This window comes from Eriocheir sinensis, chromosome 28 (genome assembly GCF_024679095.1).
Source record: "Eriocheir sinensis breed Jianghai 21 chromosome 28, ASM2467909v1, whole genome shotgun sequence".
Classification (NCBI taxonomy): domain Eukaryota; kingdom Metazoa; phylum Arthropoda; class Malacostraca; order Decapoda; family Varunidae; genus Eriocheir; species Eriocheir sinensis.
This window is the reverse complement of record NC_066536.1, coordinates 5,665,516-5,689,515: the sequence shown is the minus strand read 5'-3', so window position 1 is coordinate 5,689,515 and position 24,000 is coordinate 5,665,516. Positions and strand designations below refer to the sequence as shown.

Below are 24,000 nucleotides of genomic sequence, written 5' to 3'. Positions count from 1 at the left end.
CCAGCCAACGTCGGGGCTTTCTCAGTATGCAGTTCGGAGATAGCGCTACAAAATGTGTCCTCCAGGGTACCTACTGAAAACTACATTCCACCTTTTGAACAAGAAACAGAAACACACACGTAGGCATAATATGGGTAGTCATTATGTGTGTGGGTATTCAAAGAGGAACGAAATTCTTGTCACATGTATTTTTTCGTCTAAGGAAGGACACGGGTAACATTAAAATCCTTCGTGTTAAATGTGCCAAGGTGGGGAGGGAAGGAAGTATGCGGAGGAGTGAGAGGCAAGATGAAGCTGAATGAATTAATCTGGAAGTGGTTGAGGAGGAGGAGGAGGAGGAGGAGGACGGGAAATATGATGAAAGACAGGAAGGGAAGAAAACTGCTCTGTCGGTTGATGATAGCAGAGAGGAGGAAGGGAAGATGATATTGGAGCGGTAAAAAGGAAAAAAAAGACGGCTACTGGAGGAGGAGGAGGAGGAGGACTTGGAAGAGATATATAAGGTCTGGTTGAAGGCAATGAAGGATTCAGTGCCTTAAAGTCTCCTGGTTCTAGCGGGATTGAGGTTGACTTTTCACTAGTAATATGTATCTTGGTCTTGATTAAGGTAAATAAAGTTCACAGCTCCGAGTGTATTTATTTATTTATTTATTTTGAGGTTGATGTATATAATATAGTATTCATAAACGTCTTGCTAAACTTTTTTCAGCAAAGCAGTTTTCTCTTTTTTTCTTTTCTTTTCTTTCTTTCTCTCTCTCTCTCTCTCTCTCTCTCTCTCTCTCTCTCTCTCTCTCTCTCTCTCTCTCTCTCTCTCTCTCTCTCTCTCTCTCTCTCTCTCTCTCTCTCTCTCTCTCTCTCTCTCTCTCTCTCTCTCTCGTCGTGTTTGTCTATGCAGTATTCGGTGTGACTTGTTTACTTTCTTTCTCAAACTGTCTCTTTCACGCTGTCTAGTCCTTTTGGCCTCACGTTCTTGCCTTTCCTTCCTCCGCAAGACTATTTTCAGACCACTCTTGTCCTTGCGCCCACACCTCCCGCACTCCACTCGTCCTGCCCACTCTTTCCCTCTCCCGTCTCGTTCCCTTATTCTTTCAACCACTCACTGGCCCCTCCAACACCCACTCTTTCTTGCCCTGCAGCTCCCAGTTCCCATCACACAAGGTCTAAAGGGGGGCAGAAACACGTAAAATATAGCAGGAACAAGGACGAGTAGGGAGAGTGGTTGTGTGGCCGCGGTAACATTGTCAAACCGCTTGTGGTGGGAAAAAGAGGAGGAGGTCGAGGAGGCGGAGGAGGAGGAGAAGAAGGAGGAGGAAAAGGAAGAGGAGGAGGAGGTGGAGGTGTAGGAGGAGGAGGTGGAGGTGGAGGTGGAGGAAGTAGTTGCATATTATGATAGCTGTGAATCGCTGTGTGTTCATGAATGATTTTTGTTTTTCATTCTGTGTGTGTGTGTGTGGTGTGTGTGTGTGTGTGTGTGTGTGTGTGTGTGTGTGTGTGTGTGTGTGTGTGTGTGTGTGTGTGTGTGTGTGTGTGTGTGTGTGTGTGTGTGTGTGTGTGTGTGTGTGTGTGTGTGTGTGTGTGTGTGTAGTTGACAGGCGCTCAGTTTAATAAAGTCGGAAACACACCCATGGAGCCAGCCAGCCCGGCTCTGTGTTGTGGCGTGCAAGCACCGTGGAATCAAGACATTCACGCTGGTCATGCTCTTTAAGCGTGCTTGTTAGCGCTGCCGCTGACACAATAGCTGCTGCTGCTGCTGCTCCTGCTGTGATTGTGTGTAGCATTAAGGAAGGAAGCAGCAGTAAGGGTATAGCCTTCATATATAGGATAATTATACACTATGAACTGAAAATTACACTCGAAAAATCTGTAACTTCTCGAAATCTTAAATGTTAAAGTGAGATCTGATATCATTTCCTTAAGGAGGAAGTCATAGTTCGTCTACTATATGGAGTTGCATTTGTCCCCTTCACCTTCTTCAATGTATTTTTTTAATCATACAGTATTCTTGGGATGCTTGAAGACCTCAGCGATCCATCCCGGGCTTCAAGATTCTCGTGTTTTTGTGGGGCACCTTTAAAACTCCTCCTGCCTTGCAATGCTCGACTTGTCCATCATCGCTAGCTGAGGCACTATAGCTTAGCAGCGAATTACCGGCACCACAGTTGAACAAGATAATCAGTCGCTTCCCGTATGGTTCCGGAATGTATCCAGATTTCTCTCTGATTGTGTTTTGGTCATGGACAGTGAATCCATTTTTTTCTTGGTTCAAAGTGTTCCAGTTTTGGTCATGTTTGTGTGTGGTTTTATTTTTGGATGTGGATGTGTTGCTTTAGGCTGTCTGAGGTGGGGAGAACTGCAAGCCGCCAGTGCCGCCGTCTCTTCCTTTTTTCTTTCATTTTCTCTTTCTATTCCTCTTTACTTCTCTTTCTTGTTTTCCTTATGTTCTTCCACGTCCTTGTCACTGCCCTTGCCCTCGTCCTCCTCGTCCTCCTCCTCGTCCTTTTCCTCGTCTTCCTTCTTGTCCACCTTCTCCTATTCTTCCTCCTCCTGCATCTCCTCCTCCTCCTCCTTCTCGTCCTCCTCCTCGTCGTTTTCCTCGTCTTCCTTCTTGTCCACCTTCTCCTATTCTTCCTCCTCCTGCATCTCCTCCTCCTCCTCCTTCTCGTCCTCGTCCTCCTCCTTTTCCGCCTCCTTCTCCGAATCTTTATTTCTTCCTTTTCTTCCTCCGCTTTTTCCTACCCTTCCTCCTCTTTTTCTTACCCTTCCTCCTTCCTTTTCCTTTTGGTGGAGAACAATGACGCGTGAAGCCAACATGGCGGCGATAAAATTGGAGGCTTTCATTCCCTCTCTTCCCTTCCCTCCACCCTCCCTCCACCTTCCCTCCACCTCTCCACACTGTTTGTCTCCTCTGAGCTTCATTTCCTCCTCTCCTCCGCTATTCTTCCGTCTGTTGTTTTCCTCTCCTTCCTTTTTTCCTCTCTCTCTCTCTCTCTCTCTCTCTCTCTCTCTCTCTCTCTCTCTCTCTCTCTCTCTCTCTCTCTCTCTCTCTCTCTCTCTCTCTCTCTCTCTCTCTCTCTCTCTCTCTCTCTCTCTCTCTCTTATTTAAGCACATTAGTACATGGCAATATTTTTTTTTCCTTAGCTAAAGTTCCCGAGTCCGGTGGTTAGCGATTCGAAAGCCTCTGCCGAGATTACATTTGTATTCTATACAATTATTTACAAGTGTTTACAATTGTTTACAAGCGTTTATATTTGCGCTTTTACGGTGGGTGTAGGTGTAGCCACCTGTGGGAGGCAACCTTTATCTGCTGAGTGGACAGCTGTGTCACGTCCACATCAGTGTGGCTCAGCACCGTTCTCGTTCTGCGCTCAGGCCTCTTCCAAGGACCTTGTCCTTGGCCCACTTGTGCCTTGTGTAGCACCGTCAGGGCAGCGACTCTGCGGCGGTGATCCAGGCTGTCCAGCTGGTTCGTGGCTGCTCCTACCCGTCGCTTGTGTGGTTGTTGTTGTTGTTGTTGTTGTTGCTGTTGTTGTTGTTGTTGTTGTTGTCGTCGTCGTCGTCGCTGTCTCTCCCACAGGCTCGGTCGGTGGTGCTGGGTGCCGCTGATGAGGCGTTCTGCCGTCCTCTGCACCTTGTCCAGCAGGTTGAGGTGGCAGCGGGCACTGGCCATCCAGGTGAGCAGTGCATATTCCATCACTGGACAGACTTGTGCCTTGTAGAGGGTCTCTCTCTCTCTCTCTCTCTCTCTCTCTCTCTCTCTCTCTCTCTCTCTCTCTCTCTCTCTCTCTCTCTCTCTCTCTCTCTCCTTTCACTTCCTTACCTTATTTCCTTGTTTATTTTTTTCATCTATTTTTTCTTCCTATCATTCTCCCATTACTGGAGCCTTAAGTTTTCTTCCTCTTTTCTTCCGTCTGCTTTTTCTTCTCTCCTTTCTTCCTTACTCCATCCTTTCACTGCCTTGACCTATTTCCTCGCGCTTTTCAATTCGTATATTTACTTATTTTATTTTTTCGATCATCCTTCCTTTACTCAAGCCTTACGTTCTATATTCCTCCCTCTGATGTTTTTCCTTCTCTTCTCTTTTCCCCTATTTCTATTTTTCACTGTGTCTACCTGTTTTCTTTTCTTTTTTCACTACGCTACTTTTTCATTCATTTATTACCTTTTATTCTTTTTTATTTAACCTTTTCAGCCCTCTTCATATTTCTTACATCAATTTTTACTTTCTTTCCTTTCCTCTCCTCACCTTTTACTGCGTTGCTTTTTCTGCCCTTTTTGTATTCATGGTTTTATTTATTTTTATTTTATTTTGTTCCCTGTTCCCTCAAGGCCCTGCGGCTCTACCCTCTGACCTATTACATGTGTCAGTTCCCCTTCCTCGGCCGTCACTGTCCTCCTCCTCCAGCTCTTTCTTTTTGGATCTCTCTCTCTCTCTCTCTCTCTCTCTCTCTCTCTCTCTCTCTCTCTCTCTCTCTCTCTCTCTCTCTCTCTCTCTCTCTCTCTCTCTCTCTCTCTCTCTCTCTCGTAAACACCTCGACATTGGCGCGAACAAAAGCCAGAAACGAGCGATGTGACCCCAAAAAAGTTCCACCGAAGTTCTGTCAAAGTAATGATGACCTGCTTGTCGAAGTCTTGGTTGACACACACACACACACACACACACACACACACACACACACACACACACACACACACACACGGATGAAGAGTAGTGGAGTGTTATGCGTCGCTTCTGTACTCGTGAAAAGACTTGGAAACATGTTCAGTTGTCAGCCATCATGTCTTGCATTCGGGTGTGTGAATATTTCCTGATTCGTTTTTCGTGTCTAGTTTATGTGTGTGTGTGTGTGTGTGTGTGTGTGTGTGTGTGTGTGTTTGGTATATGTAAAACAAGGCTGTATGCGTCCCAAGAGTTTGTGTGTGTATGTCAAATGAAGCTCCATATGTCCGAAGAGTTAGTGTTGGTGTATAAGAACATAAGAATGTAAGGAGTCTGCAAGAGGCCGGTCGGCCTATACAAGGCATCCTGTAATCCTAACCCCACCTTACTTCACTATCCATGAATTTGTCCAACATCTTCTTGAATGTATCTATGGTATTGGCACCCACAACATGACTGTCAAGCCTGTACCATTTGTCCACCACTATATTGGTGAACCAATTCTTGACTATGTCTTTGCTGAATCTGAATTTGTCTAACTTAAAACCATTGCTACGTGTTCTACCTGGCTCTTTTACCACCAAAACCCTATTGACACCTCTGTCTGCCTGTCTGTCTGTCTGTCTCTGTAAGCTGCGGACTGCGGTCAAGTGAGGTGGACGCGGTCAGTGGTCGGTGTCGTGGTGGAAAGTGTGGTGTATCTTGGAAACGTTTCCCTTTTCGACAACCAGCAGGCCCTCTGGTCTTGGGCGGTCCATTACTAGCTGAGCAAAGGTGCGAGGGAGGGGGGAAGTGTCACCGCGTCGGACTGGAAACTGAACATACTGACAGATCTCGAGGGACGGAGGAAAGATTATAGATTCACGGTGCCAGAAAATATGAAGCAAGTGTACGCAGTGGTGGCAGGACTTGTGAATATTGGTAGAACTGTTATATAGAGGTAAAGCTTGGGATTTGTTTGAGGACAAGTGACATGGAGCCGCTCTGCCCATCCTCGTCTCCTGGGTTCCGTGTTGTGTGGTGGCTTAACACTTTTTTCACCAGGACACAGAGCGATTTGATGTTATAGGTCAATGCTGTTTGGTTGGGTAGAAATATGTGATTCGAGTGTGACATACGGAGGGAGAAAGGAAGGGAATTATGTTTGTGTCTGTCTTCTTGTTATAATCTATTTGTCTGTCTGTCCGTCTGTCTATCTGCATTTTTCTATTTTTTTAGGATACTGCGTTTGTCTGTTCGTCGGTCAGTCAGTTTGTATGTGTAACTGTTTCTCCTCTTTAAGGGTCTTCTTTGTGTACAGTCAAGACTCAAATTTAGTTTCTCTCTCTCTCTCTCTCTCTCTCTCTCTCTCTCTCTCTCTCTCTCTCTCTCTCTCTCTCTCTCTCTCTCTCTCTCTCTCTCTCTCTCTCTCTCTCTCTCTCTCTCTCTCTCTCTCTCTCTCTCTCTCTCTCTCTCTCTCTCTCTCTCTCTCTCTCTCTCTCTCTCTCTCTCTCTCTCTCTCTCTCTCTCTCTCTCTCTCTCTCTCTCTCTCTCTCTCTCTCTCTCTCTCTCTCTCTCTCTCTCTCTCTCTCTCTCTCTCTCTCTCTCCAATCACACTGCCTTAAAACTTCTGGGAATCAGAATTTGCAGCAACACATTTTTCCACTCCAAGACCCTTCCCGTCCCTTCCTCCTGTCATGGCTTCTCCCCTTCTGAACCTTTCTCTCCCCTCTTCTTCCCATTCTATCCCCTCTCCTGGCCTCTCCCTCCCCTCTCCTCGCCTTTCTCTTCTCTCTCCTCACTTTTCTCCCCTCCCCTCGCTTTTCTCTCCAGCCTTCTACTCTTTTGCCTCTCTCATTTCCATTCCGTCCCGTCTTTTCGTCGCTCTCTCCCTAACAGGCTGATGGAGTAGTCGTGTCTTGCTTAGTTTTACTGCCTCTAGGAAGAATGTCCGCCTTAAACTTTGTATTTGCCGTCACAGCTGAAAGTGTCTTGGGAACGGAACGCTCTTAAATAACTGATTGTTCGGTCTATTTTTTCCCCCTCTCATAAACACGTAAGATAGATAGATAGTGCGATAGACAGACATATAGACCTGCAGACAGATAGACGGACGAAAGAAAGTTTGAACCCATTTCTTTGATATCGGAGTGAATGAGAATGAGGGATATTATAACCGTGATGAGGTGGTTTCCTTCCTCAGTGACGCTGAAGCCCATGCATGAAAGAGTGAAGCCCTACAAGCTGTGCACACACCGGCGGAGAGATGAAAGGCAGGGCGTGAGGACATGGAAGGGCGTGTCTTAGGGGAATATTGAATCCTTAGATGAAAAGACGAAGGAGAGAGAGAGAGAGAGAGAGAGAGAGAGAGAGAGAGAGAGAGAGAGAGAGAGAGAGAGAGAGAGAGAGAGAGAGAGAGAGAGAGAGAGAGAGAGAGAGAGAGAGAGAGAGAGAGAGAGAGAGAGAGAGAGAGAGAGAGAGAGAGAGAGAGAGAGAGAACATACATTAGGATTCATTAATGATTTTTTATGTATTTTTGTGCGTAGCAAAATAAATCCTGCAACGATTTAATGAATATGATGGAACTATTATTTCGGTGCATTAAACACAACTGTACGATGAAAACACAACGAATAAGTCACTAATGTTAAGTCACTAAGAATAACACCTGATTTTTCAAAGGTCATATTAGCCTTCGTCATCAATACTGCGACTGATTTTTCTTGTTTGACCCATTTTTCAAGGCGTGGTAAACAGGTTAGGTTGATTTTTGTATATAACTTTTTACGACTGCGTTTGTTAGATGTCGACTTAACTGTGAAAATCCAATACTTTTAACTAACTCGGTCTCGAAAATGGAAGTAAATAGACAAACTAGCCACACAGGTGTTAAGAAATGCTGATACACCGTTAAAAAGAATCCGGTGTGAGTCACTAAGGATAAGGATAAAGATGAGGATAGGGATAAGGATAAGTCAGTAAGGATAATGATAAGTCAGTGAGGATAAGGATAAGTCAGTAAGGATAAGGATAAGTCAGTGAGGATAAGGATAAGTCAGTAAGGATAAGGATAAGTCAGTAAGGATAATGATAAGTCAGTGAGGATAAGGATAAGTCAGTAAGGATAATGATAAGTCAGTGAGGATAAGGATAAGTCAGTAAGGATAAGGATAAGTCAGTAAGGATAAGGATAAGTCAGTGAGGATAAGGATAAGTCAGTAAGGATAATGATAAGTCAGTGAGGATAAGGATAAGTCAGTAAGGATAAGGATAAGTCAGTAAGGATAAGGATAAGTCAGTGAGGATAAGGATACGTCAGTAAGGATAAGGATAAGTCAGTAAGGATAAGGATAAGTCAGTGAGGATAAGGATAAGTCAGTAAAGATAAGGATAAGTCAGTAAGGATAAGGATAAGTCAGTGAGGATAAGGATAAGTCAGTAAGGATAAGGATAAGTCAGTAAGGATAAGGATAAGTCAGTGAGGATAAGGATAAGTCAGTAAGGACAAGGATAAGTCAGTGAGGATAAGGATAAGTCAGTAAGGATAAGAATAATTCAGTGAGGATAAGGATAAGTCAGTAAGGATAAGGATAAGTCAGTAAGGATAAGGATAAGTCTCTATGGATAAGGATAAGTCAGTAAGGATAAGGATAATTCACTATGGATAAGGATAAGTCAGTAAGGATAAGGATAAGTCAGTAAGGATAAGGATAAGTCAGTAAGGATAAGGATAAGTCACTATGGATAAGGATAAGTCAGTAAGGATAAGGATAAGTCAGTGAGGATAAGGATAAGTCAGTGAGGATAAGGATAAGTCAGTGAGGATAAGGATAAGTCAGTAAGGATAAGGATAAGTCACTATGGATTAGGATAAGTCAGTAAGGATAAGGATAAGTCAGTAAGGATAAGTCAGTGAGGATAAGGATAAGTCACTATGGATAAGGATAAGTCACTATGGATAAGGATAAGTCAGTGAGGATAAGGATAAGTCACTATGGATAAGGATAAGTCAGTAAGGATAAGGATAAGTCAGTGAGGATAAGGATAAGTCAGTAAGGATAAGGATAAGTCAGTAAGGATAAGGATAAGTCACTAAGGATAAGGATAAGTCAGTGAGGATAAGGATAAGTCACTAAGGATAAGGATAAGTCAGTAAGGATAAGGATAAGTCAGTAAGGATAAGGATAAGTCAGTGAGGATAAGGATAAGTCACTAAGGATAAGGATAAGTCAGTAAGGATAAGGATAAGTCAGTGAGGATAAGGATAAGTCAGTAAGGATAAGGATAAGTCAGTAAGGATAAGGATAAGTCAGTGAGGATAAGGATAAGTCAGTAAGGATAAGGATAAGTCAGTGAGGATAAGGATAAGTCAGTAAGGATAAGGATAAGTCAGTAAGGATAAGGATAATTCACTATGGATAAGGATAAGTCAGTAAGGATAAGGATAAGTCACTATGGATAAGGATAAATCAGTAAGGATAAGGATAAGTCAGTAAGGATAAGGATAAGTCAGTGAGGATAAGGATAAGTCACTATAGATAAGGATAAGTCAGTAAGGATAAGGATAAGTCAGTGAGGATAAGGATAAGTCACTATGAATAAGGATAAGTCAGTAAGGATAAGGATAAGTCACTATGGATAAGGATAAGTCACTATGGATAAGGATAAGTCACTATGGATAAGGATAAGTCACTATGGATAATTATGTCGCTATGGATAAGAAGAAAGATAAGGAAAATATAAAAGATAAAAATAAGGATGAAGAAAAGGATAAGGATAAAGATGAGGATAGAATAAATATAAAAATAAGAATAAGAAAAAAGTTAGATATAGATGAAGATAAGGATGAGGATAAGGTAAGATAGGAAGATAAGGATTAGGATAAAGACAGAAATGAGGATAAGTTACTAAGAATAAGCCACTTTCGTCACCCTTTAAATCAGCAAAACTACTCTGGAACACAACACGATTACCCTGAGTTAAACCTGTACCCATTATGTTACTCCCAAGTTCTTTCACCGGTAGAAAGAAAAAAAAGACTACCATCGTCTCTATTTTATTCATCACCACCGACATCAATAACAACAATAACAACACGAACACCAACTGGCTTTTTTGTTTCTCTCTCTCTCTCTCTCTCTCTCTCTCTCTCTCTCTCTCTCTCTCTCTCTCTCTCTCTCTCTCTCTCTCTCTCTCTCTTTGCCCTTCAGATGCCTCCTTTACCTTAGAAAAAAATAACCACACACCACAACCATCTCACCACCACTACCACCACCACCACCACCACCACCATTACTCCTCCTCTTTCCCTCTCCCACTAATTTACATTGTCGCCCTGTGTAGCAAGAGCAGTTGTCAGGGGGGGAAGTTTTTGTGTTCTCTTGTTCGAGGTCGCGTAGGGAGGGAGAACATGCCGCCGTGAATGTATGCCTAACTATTCTTTTTAGGGGCGGGAGAGAGACAGACAAACAGGAAGGCGGGAGGACCTATTTATATTTCAGGTTGCGTATGTTTTGTAAGGTTGTGTATTTTCTTTTTCTGATGCAGCAAGGGAGGGAGCTCAAGGGCACAAAACAAACAAAAAAAGACCGTATGGGTATGTTGTTTTGTGTGTGTTTATATATATATTTTTTTTACAGCATAGGAGTCAGTTCAAGGGCATAAAAAAAGGAAACAAATATGAAAAAAAGCCCGATAGTCACTGCTCCTAAAAAGAGTTAGAGGAGTGGCCGAAAGATAGGACAATTTCGTGTGTGTGTGTGTGTGTGTGTGTGTGTGTGTGTGTGTGGGCGAGCGTGATGAAAAATGATATCATGTGAAAAAATGTGTCAATACGGGGTGATGAAAGTCAGGATGTGGAAAAAAAAATACAGCCTCACAGTCTATACATTATTCTCCCGCATATTTTTTCCCCTCCCAGCTCTTCGTCGGACACCAATAACCGCGCTATTTCTGGCCTGTTGCTGACGCAGTGAGGTCCCGAATCAACAATTTTATCCCTGTTTTTTACATCACCAGCCTCTCTGTGCTTTTTACCTACATCCACCTGCCTTTTTCCTTTTGCTACGCTCCACGACTGCGAAGGACGAATGAAGGGAAGACGGAGAGGAGGGAGATAACCGAGAGAGAGGAACCTGTAGGCGGGGAAGACTCAACGATGCCGGGGGGAGAAATAGAGAAGGAGGAGGAGAAGGAGGATGGAGTAGGAGCGAGGGAGTAGCCTGTTCTAAAGGAGACACTGAGATAGAAAAGTATATGAGGCCAAGAGTGTGAGTAGGAGTAGGATCGATAGAAGTTGCATGTGGTAATGAAGACACAGTGTTGAAGGAGAGTTGAAGGGCGAGAGAGAGGGAGGGAATGAGATCGAAAGAAATGAAAATATGGTAAGGAAGAGACTGCCGGCGAGAGAGAGAGAGCAAGAAGGGCGAGAGGGAGGGAGGGTATGAGATCGAATTTAGTTATATCTTGTAATGGAAACACACTGCTGACGGAGAGTTGAGGAGGGCGAGGAGGAGGAAATGGGATCGAGGAGAGTAACGTTTGATAATGAAGACAAACTTTGGGTGGTATTCTAAGACAGTTCCGACTCTCACATCAACTATTTCCAAAGGCCAAAAATGAGATCAGTCGGGTTCTAATGAGTGTTTTTGTAGGTTCATGCCACAGAAGAAGAGTCAAACTACCACTGGGGTCAATAAATTACCCTTGGAAATGCCCGAAACTCCTACGAAAGCCTTGTCAAATATGTGTGCTGGGGTGCCGGAGTGTTTAAGAATACGGCCCAAAGTGCTGAAGGAGAGTAAAGAGAGGGGAGACTGAGGAGAAGAATAACTTGTGGTGAGGGAGACGCACTGGTGATCGAGAGTAAAAAGGCAAGATCGAGGGAGTGGAATCGAAAAGACTATGTAACGTTCTGTAAGGGAAAGACTGCAAGAGAAAGAGTAAGAAAGGGAGAGGAAAGGAGTAGGAACGAGAAGAGTAAATTGTGGTAAAGGAAGCAAAGAAAATAAAGAAAGGCGAGAGAAAGTGAGAGAATAAGATACAGAGAAATAACGTTAAGTAAAGGAGAGACACGGTGAGAGAATAAAAGGGAGAGAAAGGGAGAGAATGAGATACAGAGGAGTAACTTGTGGTAAAGGAAACAAGGAAAATAAAGAAAGGCGAGATTATGTGAGAGAATAAGATACAGAGAAATAACGTCAAGTAAAGGAGAGACACGGTGAGAGGAAGGGAGAGAATGGGATAGAGAGGAGTAACTTGTGGAAAAGAAAGCAAAGAAAATGAAGAAAGGCGAGAGAAAGTGGGAGAATGAGACACAGAGGAGAAACGTTTGGGAAAGGCGAGACTGCGAGAGAGTATAAAAGGGCGAGAGAAAAGGAGGGAACAGAATCAAGAGGGGAAACGTTTGGTGAGGGAGACACACTAGGAGAGAGAGAAAAACGTCGAGAGGGAAGGAATGACATCGGGAAGAGTATGTAACGTGGTAAGAGAAACGTAGAGAAAGTTAACCCCTTGACTGCGGATTTCCTACCAGAAGACATCACCAAGCTACAGGAATGGAACAAAAAGTGGCTGCTACAATTCAATAAAGAAAATGTAAAGTCATGTACATTTGGAGGGGATATGCAGCACACCAATACCACATGGGAAACACTCCATTCACCACCACAGATGCAGAGAAGGTCCTCAGAGTATGTGTTAACAGGCTAACAATGAAAGCCAAATCTGTGTCAATCGTTGAGGACGGGTTAAGAGGGGCGAGAGGGAGGGAATGGAGTCAAGAAGAGTAACTTGTGGAAGGGGAGACTGATAGAGATAAAAAAGGGGGCCTGGGGGAATGGAATGGAATCGAGAATGGTGTGAAACGTGGTAAGGAAAAGAAAAAGTAAAGAAAAGAGAGGGAGGGAATGGAGTCAAGAAGAGTAACTTGTGGAAAGGGAGACTGATAGAGAGAGAAAAAAGGGTCCAGAGGGAATGGAATGGAATCGAGAATGGTGTGAAACGTGATAAGGAAAAGAAAAAGTAAAGAAAAGAGAGGGAGGGAATGGGAACGAGAAGACCATCATGGAGTAAGGGAGACACAATGCTAGAAAGAGTAAGGGAGGGCGGGAGTGAGTGAGTGAGGGAGTGAATGAGGGAGGGAAGGAGTAGAATCGAGAGGAGTAACATGGGGTAAGGGAGAGACAATGCTAGAGAGTAAGAGAGGGAGTGAGTGAGGGAGTGAGTGAGGGAGTGAGTGAGTGAGGGAGGGAGGGAGTAGAATCGAGAGGAGTAACATGGGGTAAGGGAGACACTGCTAGAGAGTAAGGGAGGGCGGGAAGGAGAGAGGGAGGGAGGGAGCCGCTTGAAGAGGAGGAACCCGCGGGCGAGAAGACACATTACGAGGGGCGTCACGACAAACTCTGGAGACATATCGCCGCGTGAGACCCATTGCAGCCGCGCCAGACAGACAGACAGACAGAGACAGACAGACGGACAGACAGACAGACAGACGGATAGACAAACAGACAGACAGACAGACAGACAGACAGACATATAACTTAACAGAAAGAGAAAATGCTCGGAAAGATGGACCAACACACACACACACACAAAAAAAAAAACCTCTGACGGAAAAATACATGTGATCGGACCAGAGCTGCCGTCACCGCCTCTCCTATCAACACTAAACACCAAACAACAACACGACGAGAACGATGACACACGGATTACGACCAACACACTCCCGCAGCACACCGTCTGAAATTGACCTCCCTTCCGACCACGTCTTCTCTTTGTTTTTTCAGGAGCAGCGATTAGCGTTTCTATTTTTTGTTGCCGCAACAGAACACCACCAATATACCACGCGAGACAGACAGACAAACAGACAAACAGACAGACAGACAGACAGACGGATTAAACACGGAGAAAAAAGCAGGAGGAGCAGAATAAGAGAGAGAAGAAGAAAAAGAAGAAAAGGAAGAAGTAAAAGAAAATTAAAAAGAAAAGAAAAGGAAATGAAAGAAGAGAGAAAGACCTACAAACAGACATACAAACAGACAGACAGAAAGACCAAACATGAACACGTAAACAGACAGAAACAGACATACGAACACAGAAACAGACACATACATACATACAGACAGACAGAGAGACAGGCAGGGACAGACGAAGTGAGTAACGGAAAGGGGGAGGGTTGAGGGGACTCCTATTTGCATATTTCGTAATAGTTTATAGCCGCCATTAATCTCGCGAAGATTTGCCTAAACCAGAGTTAATGGCGCGCGCCGCTCGTCTGGGGTGTAAACTTTGTGAGTCCCGGCGCGTAGTGGATACTCTTACCCATTGAACGAACTTTTATATACAGGTTTAGAATGGGCTTGAAGAGGAGAGTTGTATTTATTTTACGACTCTCCTAACTGACCTGTACTTTGCGACCTGTACTTTGCGACTCTCTGACTGACCTGTGTTTTGTGAGGCTCAGCGCACAGTGGATACTCTTACCCATTGAACGAACCTTTATATATAGGTTTAGAATGGGCTTAAAGAGGAGAGTTGTATCTATTTTGCGACTCTCCTGACTGACCTGTATCCTCTTTTTTACACAGCAAGGGAGGAAGCTCAAGGACACTAAACAAACAAAAGAAGACCGTATGCGCATCTGTTAGGCTCAGCGCACAGTGATACTCTTACCCACTGAACGAACTTTTATATACAGGTTTAGAATGGGCTTAAAGAGGAGAGTTGTAATTCTTTTTGTTACTCTCCTGACTGACCTGAACTTTGTGAGGCCCGGCGCGTAGTGAATACTCTTACCCATTGAACGAACCTTTATATACAGATTTAGAATGAGCTTGAAGAGGAGAGTTGTTATTTTTTTGTGACTCTCCTGACTGAAATGTACTTTGTGGGACTCAGCGCATAATGAATACTCTTACCCCGTGGCCAATCCTTTATATACAGGTTTCGAATGGACTTAAGGAGGAGAGTTTTGTTTGACGATTCTCCTGACCTGAACTTTGTGAGGCTCAGAGCACAGGGAATATTCTTACTTCCTGGACAAACTTTAATACACATGTTTGCCCTATATATACATGGTTGGAATGAACTTAAGGAGAGTTTTCTTTTTGCAGCAACTCTCCTGCTTGACCTGTACTTTGTGAGACTCGGCGTGTAGTGGATACTCTTAACCCGTGGCCAATCCTTTATATACAGGTTTCGAATGGACTTAAGAAGGATTTTCTTTTTTTTTTTACAATGTGCGACTCTCCTGACTGACCTGTAGTGGCCCAACATATACAGGTTAAGTTATGGTGAGGCTAGGTTAAGTTAGGTAAGATTAGGTGAGGCTACAATTTGTCGTAACGAGATTTACCTGTGAAAATTAATTAACAGGTAAAAAGTCATATTGTACAGGTAAATGAAGAAGATGATGAAGTAGAAATATGAGAGATTGCAGGTGGGAGGAAAATATTGAGTTTACGAGTTGTCGAAATGAGTCTTACCTGTCGGGGAGAGTAATTAAGGACGGGTGTATATATATAAGTGTTGTTCCGGTGGCAGTGTTTTTGATTTTTAACGGCCAAGGAAACAGCTCGAGGGTAACAAACATAGAACAAAAACAAAAACAAAAACAAAAAAAAAAAGCCGGCTAATCGCTGCTCCTGCTAAAACAAACAGAAGGAGTGGGCGGAGGAGAGGTGTCACTTTCGGACGGTGTGTGGCGGGAGTGTGTTGGTCGTGGTTTGTGGGTCATCGCATTCGTCGTGTAGTTGTTTGGTGTTTAGTGTTGATAGGTAAAGTTTTGATGGTTGCTTTGGTCTGATTACATATTTTTTCGTTAGCTTTTTTTTTGTGTGTGTGTGTCTGTTAGTCTGTCTTTCCGTGCATTTTGTATTTTCGTGTAGGTATCTGTCTCCGTACATTTCTCTGTCTCTTTCTCTGTCTGTCTGTCTTGTCTGTCTGTCTGTGTATCTGAGTCTCTGTGTCTCTGTGTGTGTCTGTGTCTCTGTGTCTCTGTGTCTCTGTCTGTGTCTGTGTCTATGTCTCTCTCTCTCTCTCTCTCTCTCTCTCTCTCTCTCTCTCTCTCTCTCTCTCTCTCTCTCTCTCTCTCTCCAATTAGACTTGTACCATAATCTATTCAGACGTACCACCTGTCACTCTTTAATATCGTTTTCTCTCCTTCCTTCCTTCCTTCCTTCCTTTTTTCCTTCCTTCCTACTCTCCTTTCAGCCTTCCTTCTCTCCTTTCTTCCCTGCTTACCCTCCTCCCTTCCTCCCTTCCTTTCATCCCATACTTTCCATTCCCCCGAGGCGCACACGGACATTAAGGATAATACACAGCCACTTCAGCGTCCCGCCTCTCTTTGCCCTAACTCTCATCCCTGCCTTCCTCACCTCACACATCTCACTCCTCCTTCCCTGTCTCCTCACCTCACTCATATACTCAATCCTCGCTCTACTTACCCCCGCTCCTTACCAACTTAGTCAGTCCTCCCTTGCTTATTCAGTTGTCCCTCTCTCTTCTCCTCTCTCTCCCTGTTGCCTCTTGATTCTTGTCCTCACCTCACACACCTCACTCTTACTGCCTTGTCTCCTCACCTCATTCATATACTCCATTCTCTCTCCTTACCAACTTAGTCAGTCCTCCCTTGCTTATTCAATTGTCTCTCTCTTTTCCCCTCTGTCCCTTTGCCTCTTGATTCTCGTCCTCACCTCACACACCTCACTCTTACTGCCTTGTCTCCTCACCTCATTCATATACTCCATTCTCTCTCCTTACCAACTTAGTCAGTCCTCCCTTGCTTATTCAATTGTCCCTCTCTTTTCACCTCTGTCCCTTTGCCTCTTGATTCTCGTCCTCACCTCACACCTCCTTCCCTGTCTCCTCCTCACCATATACTCAATCCTAGTCAGTCCTCCCTTGCTTATTCAATTGTCCCTCTCTTTTCTCCTCTCTCTCCCTGTTGCCTCTTGATTCTTGTCCTCACCTCACACACCTCACTCCTACTGCCTTGTCTCCTCACCTCATTCATATACTCCATTCTCTCTCCTTACCAACTTAGTCAGTCCTCCCTTGCTTATTCAATTGTCCCTCTCTTTTCACCTCTGTCCCTTTGCCTCTTGATTCTCGTCCTCACCTCACACACCTCACTCCTACTGCCTTGTCTCCTCACCTCACTCATATACTTCATTCTCTCTCCTTACCAACTCAGCCTTTCCTAACTTATTCAATTGTCCCTCTCTTTTCCTCTCTCTCCCTGTTGCCTCTTGATTCTTGTCCTCACCTCACACATCTCACTCCTTCCCTCGCTCCTCACCTTACTCCATCCTCTCTCCTTACCAAGTCAGCCCTTCCTTACTTATTCAATTGTCCCTTTCTTTTTCCCTCTCTCCCTGTTGCCTCTTCATTCTCGTCCGTACCTTTCCTTCCCTTCGTATATCTCGCTACCCTTTCCACGCTGACATCACTAGCAAGACCTACACACGCAAAAACGATTATTTAGTCCCGCCCAGCATCCATTCAGCACATGCAAGTGGAGGTGAAGAGACTGCGCGGGTAGATTGTGGGTTCGGCAATGATACAGGGTTAATGAGGGATGTGGGCGGGGCTTATATGCAAAGTTAAGCTGAATAGAGCATCCTAACTTCTTATCTCCTCAGCCCACCCGCATACTTATTATCTATCCTCCGTTTTCTTCCCTCCTTCTCTCTCCCCCCCCCCCCTCTTGCTCGTTATCTCCCTCCTCCCTCATCCCCTCTGCTTTCTCGTCTCCACCGCCTTTCATCCCATACCACCTCATCACCCCTCCTCCTCCTCCTCCTCCTCCTCCTCCTGGCCAGAGTGTTCATGTGGTTTTACTCCCTCATAAATCGAAAGCAAGTGCCGGCTATATTTCGTTACATGATTTCTTTTCTCTCTGTCTCCCATTCTTCCTTATTTGACCTTACTGTTCCCTCTTCTTCTTCATGTTTCTCCTTCTCCCATTTTTGTTTTGTCTTATCGGTTCCTTTTGTGTTGGTCCTCATCCTCTTCCTCCTCCTTCACTTCTTTTTCTTTTCTTTTTATCTTTTTCTTGTAGTTCTTCATCCTCTGTCAAAATGGTAACTGAGAAGAGGAAGAAAAAGAAGAAGAAGAAGAAGAAGAAGAAGAAGAAGAAGAAGAAAAAGAAAAAGAAAAAGAAAAAGAAAAAGAAGAAAAAAAAACAAGAACAAGAAGAAGAAGAAAAAGAAGAACAAGAAGCAGAACAAGAACAAAACAAGAAAAAACAAAAAACGAGAAGAAATGAAAAATACGAAAAGAAAAGAAACATAACACGAAAAAAGGAAGAACGGAACTAGAAAGAAGTAGCGGCTGATAAGGAAATGTTGCAATAGTGCTTTAGGAGCGAGCGCAACGGTCATAAAAAAACAGGAACGAGAAGAGAAGGTCCAGAAGGTGGAGGAGGAGGAGGAGGAGGAGGAGATAAGCTGTTCTGTAAATGTTGAAGGAAAGAAGATTAAACGACCCTTGAGAAGAAACAGACGCCTTGCATTAACAGAGAGAGAGAGAGAGAGAGAGAGAGAGAGAGAGAGAGAGAGAGAGAGAGAGAGAGAGTTGAATATATATGTAGATAGATAGATAGATGGACAGTCCGTTTGATAAATAGGTATATATATATATATATATATATATATATATATATATATATATATATATATATATATATATATATATATATATATGTTGATGGATAGATTGATAGATAGATAAATAGATAGATAGATAGATACAAGTAGATAATGAAATAATTTTTCTCAGCCCCTTGATGGGTGCTGAGTAACTGGCTCCAAAAGAAACAACTGAACTGGTAAAACTCTTCAACCGTTGGGAAAAGAAATCCTGGCTTAGTAATAACTCAGGGGAGTGTATTCCTCAACCCTTGATGGGTGCTGAGTAACTGGCTCCATAAGGAACAACTGAACTGGTAAAACTCTTCATCCGTTGGGAAAAGAAATCCTGGCTTGTCTGCCGCCTTAGTAATAACTCAGGGGAGTGTATTCCTCAACCCTTGATGGGTGTTGAGTAACTGGCTCCAAAAGAAACAACTGAACTGGTAAAACTCTTCATCCGTTGGGAAAAGAAATCCTGGCTTGTCTGCCGCCTTAGTAATAACTCAGGGGAGTGTACTCCTCATCCATTGATGGGTGTTGAGTAACTGGCTCCAAAAGAAACAACTGGACTGGTAAAGCTCTTCAACCGTTAGGGAAAGAAATCCTGCCGCCTTAGTAATGGCGGCGGCGCGGGAAGAGGCAGGAGAAGGCCTTGCGAACACGCCGGACAAAGGCCGCCTTCCTGGACGTCTGTCCCGTGTACTCCTTGACTGTCTTGATGATGCGGGCCGCCGAGGGCCGCTGTGCAGGGTTGGCTCTCATGGCTCTGTCGGCCAGCACCTCCAGGCCGGGGTATTGCGTGTGGCACGTGGCCAGGACGCGCCTCAGGACGTAGCCGAGGGAGAACACGTCCACGGGGGGCGAGCAGGGCGCGCCGCGGAGCAGCTCCGGGGCCATCCAGGGCGTGCGGTGCGTGTGCGTGCGCGCGATGCGGAGTCCTGTGCCGAATCTCTTGGCCAAGCCGTAGTCGATGAGGGACACCTGCAGGCGGCCTTTGGCGTCTTGGCGCACCACGACGTTGTCGGGCTTGATGTCGTTGTGGGTGTAGCCGCAGGCGTGGAGCTGCTGCACGTCCCGGGCCAGCGCCACGAAGGCCGCCAGTCTGTCCGTGTCGCTTTGAGCGAGGTTGTGCAGGTCGCAGAAGGTGTTCTGGCCGCAGAAGGTGGTGAGCATGGCGGGGAACCCAAAGCTGGTGCCCAAGGCCTTGGGGGCGCCCGCCGCGCCGTCCAGGTCCAGCAGGATGTCAAACTCCCTGCGGAACATGGCTGCGAGGCGCTGCTCCCTTGCCACCTTGAGGCAGCACTGGGCGCCGCCGACCTCCACCAGGTACACCGTGCACGAGGCGCCGCGCCCCAGCACCTGCTTGTGCTGGGCCACCAGCGTGTCGATGCGCTCCTTCGTCAGCACGAGGAGGGGGGTGGTGTGTGGGGGAGCCATTGCTCTGTCTCACCATACCGTATGTCTGTTGACGTCCAGGACTAGACCTCGGTTTTCGACGGTTAGTTTTGTTTAGTTCGGTTTAGCTTGGAGTTAGGACGGAAAAAGAGGGAGTCTAGAGCTGGACGGCTGTGGCAAGCACGCACGCACGCACGCACGCACACACTCTCGCATGATTTTTTTATATACTGCTCGGATGAAAATTTTGTCATGTTTTGTACCGTTGTTATATGAGTGAAATTTCCCCATGGTCTGATCACGAGTTGGACTCACAATCGTCAGCAAGTGCCCTCCCAACAAGAGTAATTTCATGCTCATTATATCTATGGGTACTGCCAGGACTTCACACACCTCACCTTCCTCGCTCAAGGGTGGACAGTAACCACTCCTTGTCAGCGGAAAGATTTCGGCCTGAGCGGGGCTCGAACCGCCGCCTGTCAGGCCGTGAAGCCTGGCAGCGCAGCGCTATAACCGATTGAGCTACGGAGCGGTGTGTGTGTGTGTGTGTGTGTGTGTGTGTGTGTGTGTGTGTGTGTGTGTGTGTTATTGATTCGAGGTTAATGGCGCTTTGCTGTGAGGGAGAGGATTTGCAGGATCAAGAAGTGGATTCGTTTTTGGAAAGGAAAATTATGTTGATGGTGGAGGAGTGATGGATGAGGCGGTGGTGATGGTGGTGATGATGATTATGATGGGGGTGATGATGGGGGGGAGGTCATGGAGGTGGAGGTATAGTGGTGGTGGTTAATGGGTTGATCGTATGGGCAGTAATGGGTAAGGACTCGTGTGAAGGTGTCTGGGTGTGGAAGGTTTCTGAATTAATAGGCGTTTTTTTGTGATTGAATTAACTTAAGTCCGCTCTGTTATTTCTAGTATTGTCTTTCATTGTATCATCATCGTCATCAGCTTCTTTTTCTTTATCTGTTTCCTTTTTTTTTCTTTATCATTAATGTTTCTTCTTCCTTTTCTTCTTCTTCTTCTCCTTCTTGTTTTTCTTGTTCTTTTGTTCTTGTTGTTCTTGTTCTTGTTTTTGTTCTTGTTCTTTTTTTCTTCTTCTTCTTCTTCTTCTTCTTCTTCTTCTTCTTCTTCTTCCTCTTCCTCTTTTTCTTCTATTTCTTTTTCTTCTTCTTCTTCTTCTTCTTCTTCTTCTTCCTCTTCCTCTTTTTCTTCTATTTCTTTTTCTTCTTCTTCTTCTTCTTCTTCTTCCTCTTCCTCTTTTTCTTCTATTTCTTTTTCTTCTTCTTCTTCTTCTTCTTCTTCTTCTTCTTCTTCTTCTTCTTCTTCCTCTTCCTCTTTTTCTTCTGTTTCTTTTTCTTCTTCTTCTTCTTCTTCTTCTTCTTCCTCTTCCTCTTTTTCTTCTATTTCTTTTTCTTCTTCTCCTTCATCTTCTTCTTCTTCTTCTTCTTCTTCTTCTTTTTTTATCACCACTTCTCCCTCCTACTCTTTTTCTTCATCACCGTCCTAAGAGAATAATCACCGAGCGCTAATCAAGCTTCAAAGTAACGTTTTTCCTCCCTCCCTGCCTGTCCTGCCACACGCCCCTCTCCTTTGTTCCAGTAATGAAGCGGGTGGTGCCGGCGCTGGTGGTGGCGGTGGTGGTGGTGGCGGCGCCAGGTGGGTGCAGTGCCAGCCCGCTACCTGTCCGCGTGTCCCCTCAGGCGTCCCACCGCGAGAGACTGCAGGCCGCCCGATCCCTCCTGGCCTCCTCGCCGCTGATTGATGGGTAGGTGACCGCTGCTACTACTACTACTACTACTACTACTGCTATTGCTACTGCTACTACTACCTACTACGTTATTAAAGTAAACTTGGTAAATTAAGGAAATCGTGTCCCTGCAAGAGAACTGAGTGCATATTACCCGTTCATTTAGATCTCCTTATAGCTGCGCCTCCTCCTCCTCCTCCTCCTCCTCCTCCTCCTCCTCCTCCTCCTCCTCTCATCACGTCGTCCTCTTGCCGCACAGATTTGCTGCTTGATTACCCGTCCGCTGCCGTGATTGATGCTCTGATTAATGTGTGTGTGTGTGTGTGTGTGTGTGTGTGTGTGTAGAAAGAGAGAGAGAGAGAGAGAGAGAGAGAGAGAGAGAGAGAGAGAGAGAGAGAGAGAGAGAGAGAGAGAGAGAGAGAGAGAGAGAGAGAGAGAGAGAGATGCTAAGGACGAAGGTAAAGATATGCCGATATCACTACGTTTGCCGATACCGACACTCACTTTTCAACCGATACCGATACGCCGATAATAACAAATGGCCGATATTTTGCTGATACCGAAACTTTTTTTATTTCGATTACATATCTGCACGATTATAAAAATATAGAATTACTTGTATTTAAAAAATAGAAGTAAGGCAGTTTGGGAATAACTATTATTAGATGGTCTTGAAAGTTGATAGTAAAAAAAAAGGAAAAAAAAGGAAGTCATGGAGTCGAAACTGAAATAGTGTATATATAGTTCGATGAACCTGTATCAGTTATTCACCTGTTTGTTAGCCCATGTAGTGTAGCAATTCCAGGAGCGCAACTTCTCGTGCAGTGCAGAGCTGAAGACAGTATCCATGATCTCAGGCAGACGGTTCTCAAGTACCAATTCGAAAGTGGGAATAATAAATTTTTGCTGAGTTGATAAGCTGCTTGTGTGAATAATAAACAATATGCAGATATTTTTTTCTTCATTTAATCTAAAAAAAATTTACTTCACACAAATTGGAAAATGAAATACTTCATTTTAAGGTATGAAGAGTATATACGTAAAAAATAATTTCTAGTTATAAGATTAATAGTAATAAGAAAAAGATTAGATTATAAAAAGAAAAACTCCACTGTAAAATACAAAGTATAAAAATATCGGAGTATTGGCCATATTCTCCGATATATACAGATACTACAAATAAGGCCGATACTTCCGATACCGATACTCCCGGCACATCTCAAGAAGGAAGGAAGGATTGTTAGAAGATAGGAAGGAAGGAAGGAAGATTGGAAGGAAGGGAGGAAGGAAGGAAAGAAGGAAAGCATTAAGGAAAGAAGGAAGACTGAATGGAAGGAAGGGTGTTTTGGAGTTTACCAGAGTCAGTTAATTCCTCCCTGCGTATCGCCTCTTAGCACCGTCAGATTCACTTGATTCTTGCCTCGTCTTCTTCGCCCGCGTCGTGAAGATCGTGTGTATCGCTGTAAACCCGGAGATTATGGTACTTACGGAGAGGATCAGAGGACTGGGCCGTTCATCTTGTCGGCTCACGTGTACCCAGCCACCTGGAACGCTACCAGATTCTGTTTGTTCTTGTTTATCTGTTTTTGTTTACTTTGCTTAACTCGCGGGTCTTGTAGGTCTCTTGCTTTCTGTAGCGGTTATATGTTTTTTGGGAGGCGATCTATCGTGTTAACTCGAACGCATCTAAAATACCTATTACACTACCAGATTCTGTTTGGTTTGTCTATATATAAATCGTGTACCTTGGTCATTATAGTTTTCAAAGGGGAGTGTTTCCATCATGTGAACTCCAGTGCATCCAAATACCTCTAATTACGCTACCAAGTTCTGTTTGTTTTGATCTAGTTGTAGTGCGAGGGTCTGGTAAGGTGCTGTGAACTGAGAGGAGATGGCATTTAGATGGTTCAAAGGGACGCGTACCTATCACCGTATCTCGAACGTATACAACTTTAAAAAGGACAGCAAAAGAAGGAGAGGAAAAGGAGATGAATTCAAGAGTAGGAGATGAGAGGGAGATTAAACAGGGAGAGAGAGGGAGATAAACTGAGATGAGGGGGAGATGAGAGGGAGATTAAACAGGGAGAGAGAGGGAGATAAACTGAGATGAGGGGGAGATAAGAAGGAGATGAGTGGGATATTATAGTGGTAAAATTGGAGAAAATACCTGTACCACATTGTTTGGTTTTGTCTCTATATAACTCGTCGGTCTTGTGAGGTGCTGTGAACGGGGAGATGCTGGCATTTAGATGATTCAGTGGGACGTGTAACTATTATGTACACCCAAGCACACCCAGGCACCTCCTACCAGATTCTGTGTGATTTTGTCTATTTATATTCGTGAGTCTTGTGAAGTGCTGTGAAGAGGAAGGGGAGGGCAATTAGATGGTTCAGAGGGAGGTGTTTTTTATCATGGTAAGTAGAGCACATCCAATCACCTCTTACACTACCAGAATGTTTGTTTTGGTCTGTGTCTTAATTCAGGTTTTTGTGAGGTGCTGTGAAGAGGAAGGTGAGGGCAATTAGATAGTTCAAAGGGAGGTGTCTTCATCTTGTTAACTTGAGCACACCCAATCACCCCTCACACTACCAG

The 24,000-nt window shown here is 44.5% G+C and overlaps 2 protein-coding genes across 5 annotated transcripts in view; one reads left to right on the top strand and one right to left on the bottom strand.

The window, feature by feature from the left end:
* LOC127004411 (dipeptidase 1-like) overlaps positions 1-24,000 on the top strand; it is a 154,261-nt gene that overhangs the window by 78,203 nt on the left and 52,058 nt on the right. For all 4 annotated transcript variants that reach the window (XM_050872071.1, XM_050872072.1, XM_050872073.1 and 1 more), the window contains one exon: positions 21,260-21,425. In XM_050872071.1, the coding sequence (XP_050728028.1) occupies positions 21,262-21,425 (164 nt within the window). In that variant the 5' untranslated portion in view covers positions 21,260-21,261. The remainder of the gene's footprint in view (positions 1-21,259; positions 21,426-24,000) is intronic.
* On the bottom strand, positions 18,518-19,925 carry LOC127004413 (serine/threonine-protein kinase PkaB-like). The gene is made up of 2 exons (XM_050872075.1): positions 18,880-19,925; positions 18,518-18,759 (listed from the first exon to the last, which is right to left on the bottom strand). The coding sequence occupies exon 1, from the start codon at positions 19,703-19,705 to the stop codon at positions 18,881-18,883; it is 825 nt and encodes a 274-aa protein (XP_050728032.1). The 5' UTR covers positions 19,706-19,925; the 3' UTR covers positions 18,518-18,759; position 18,880.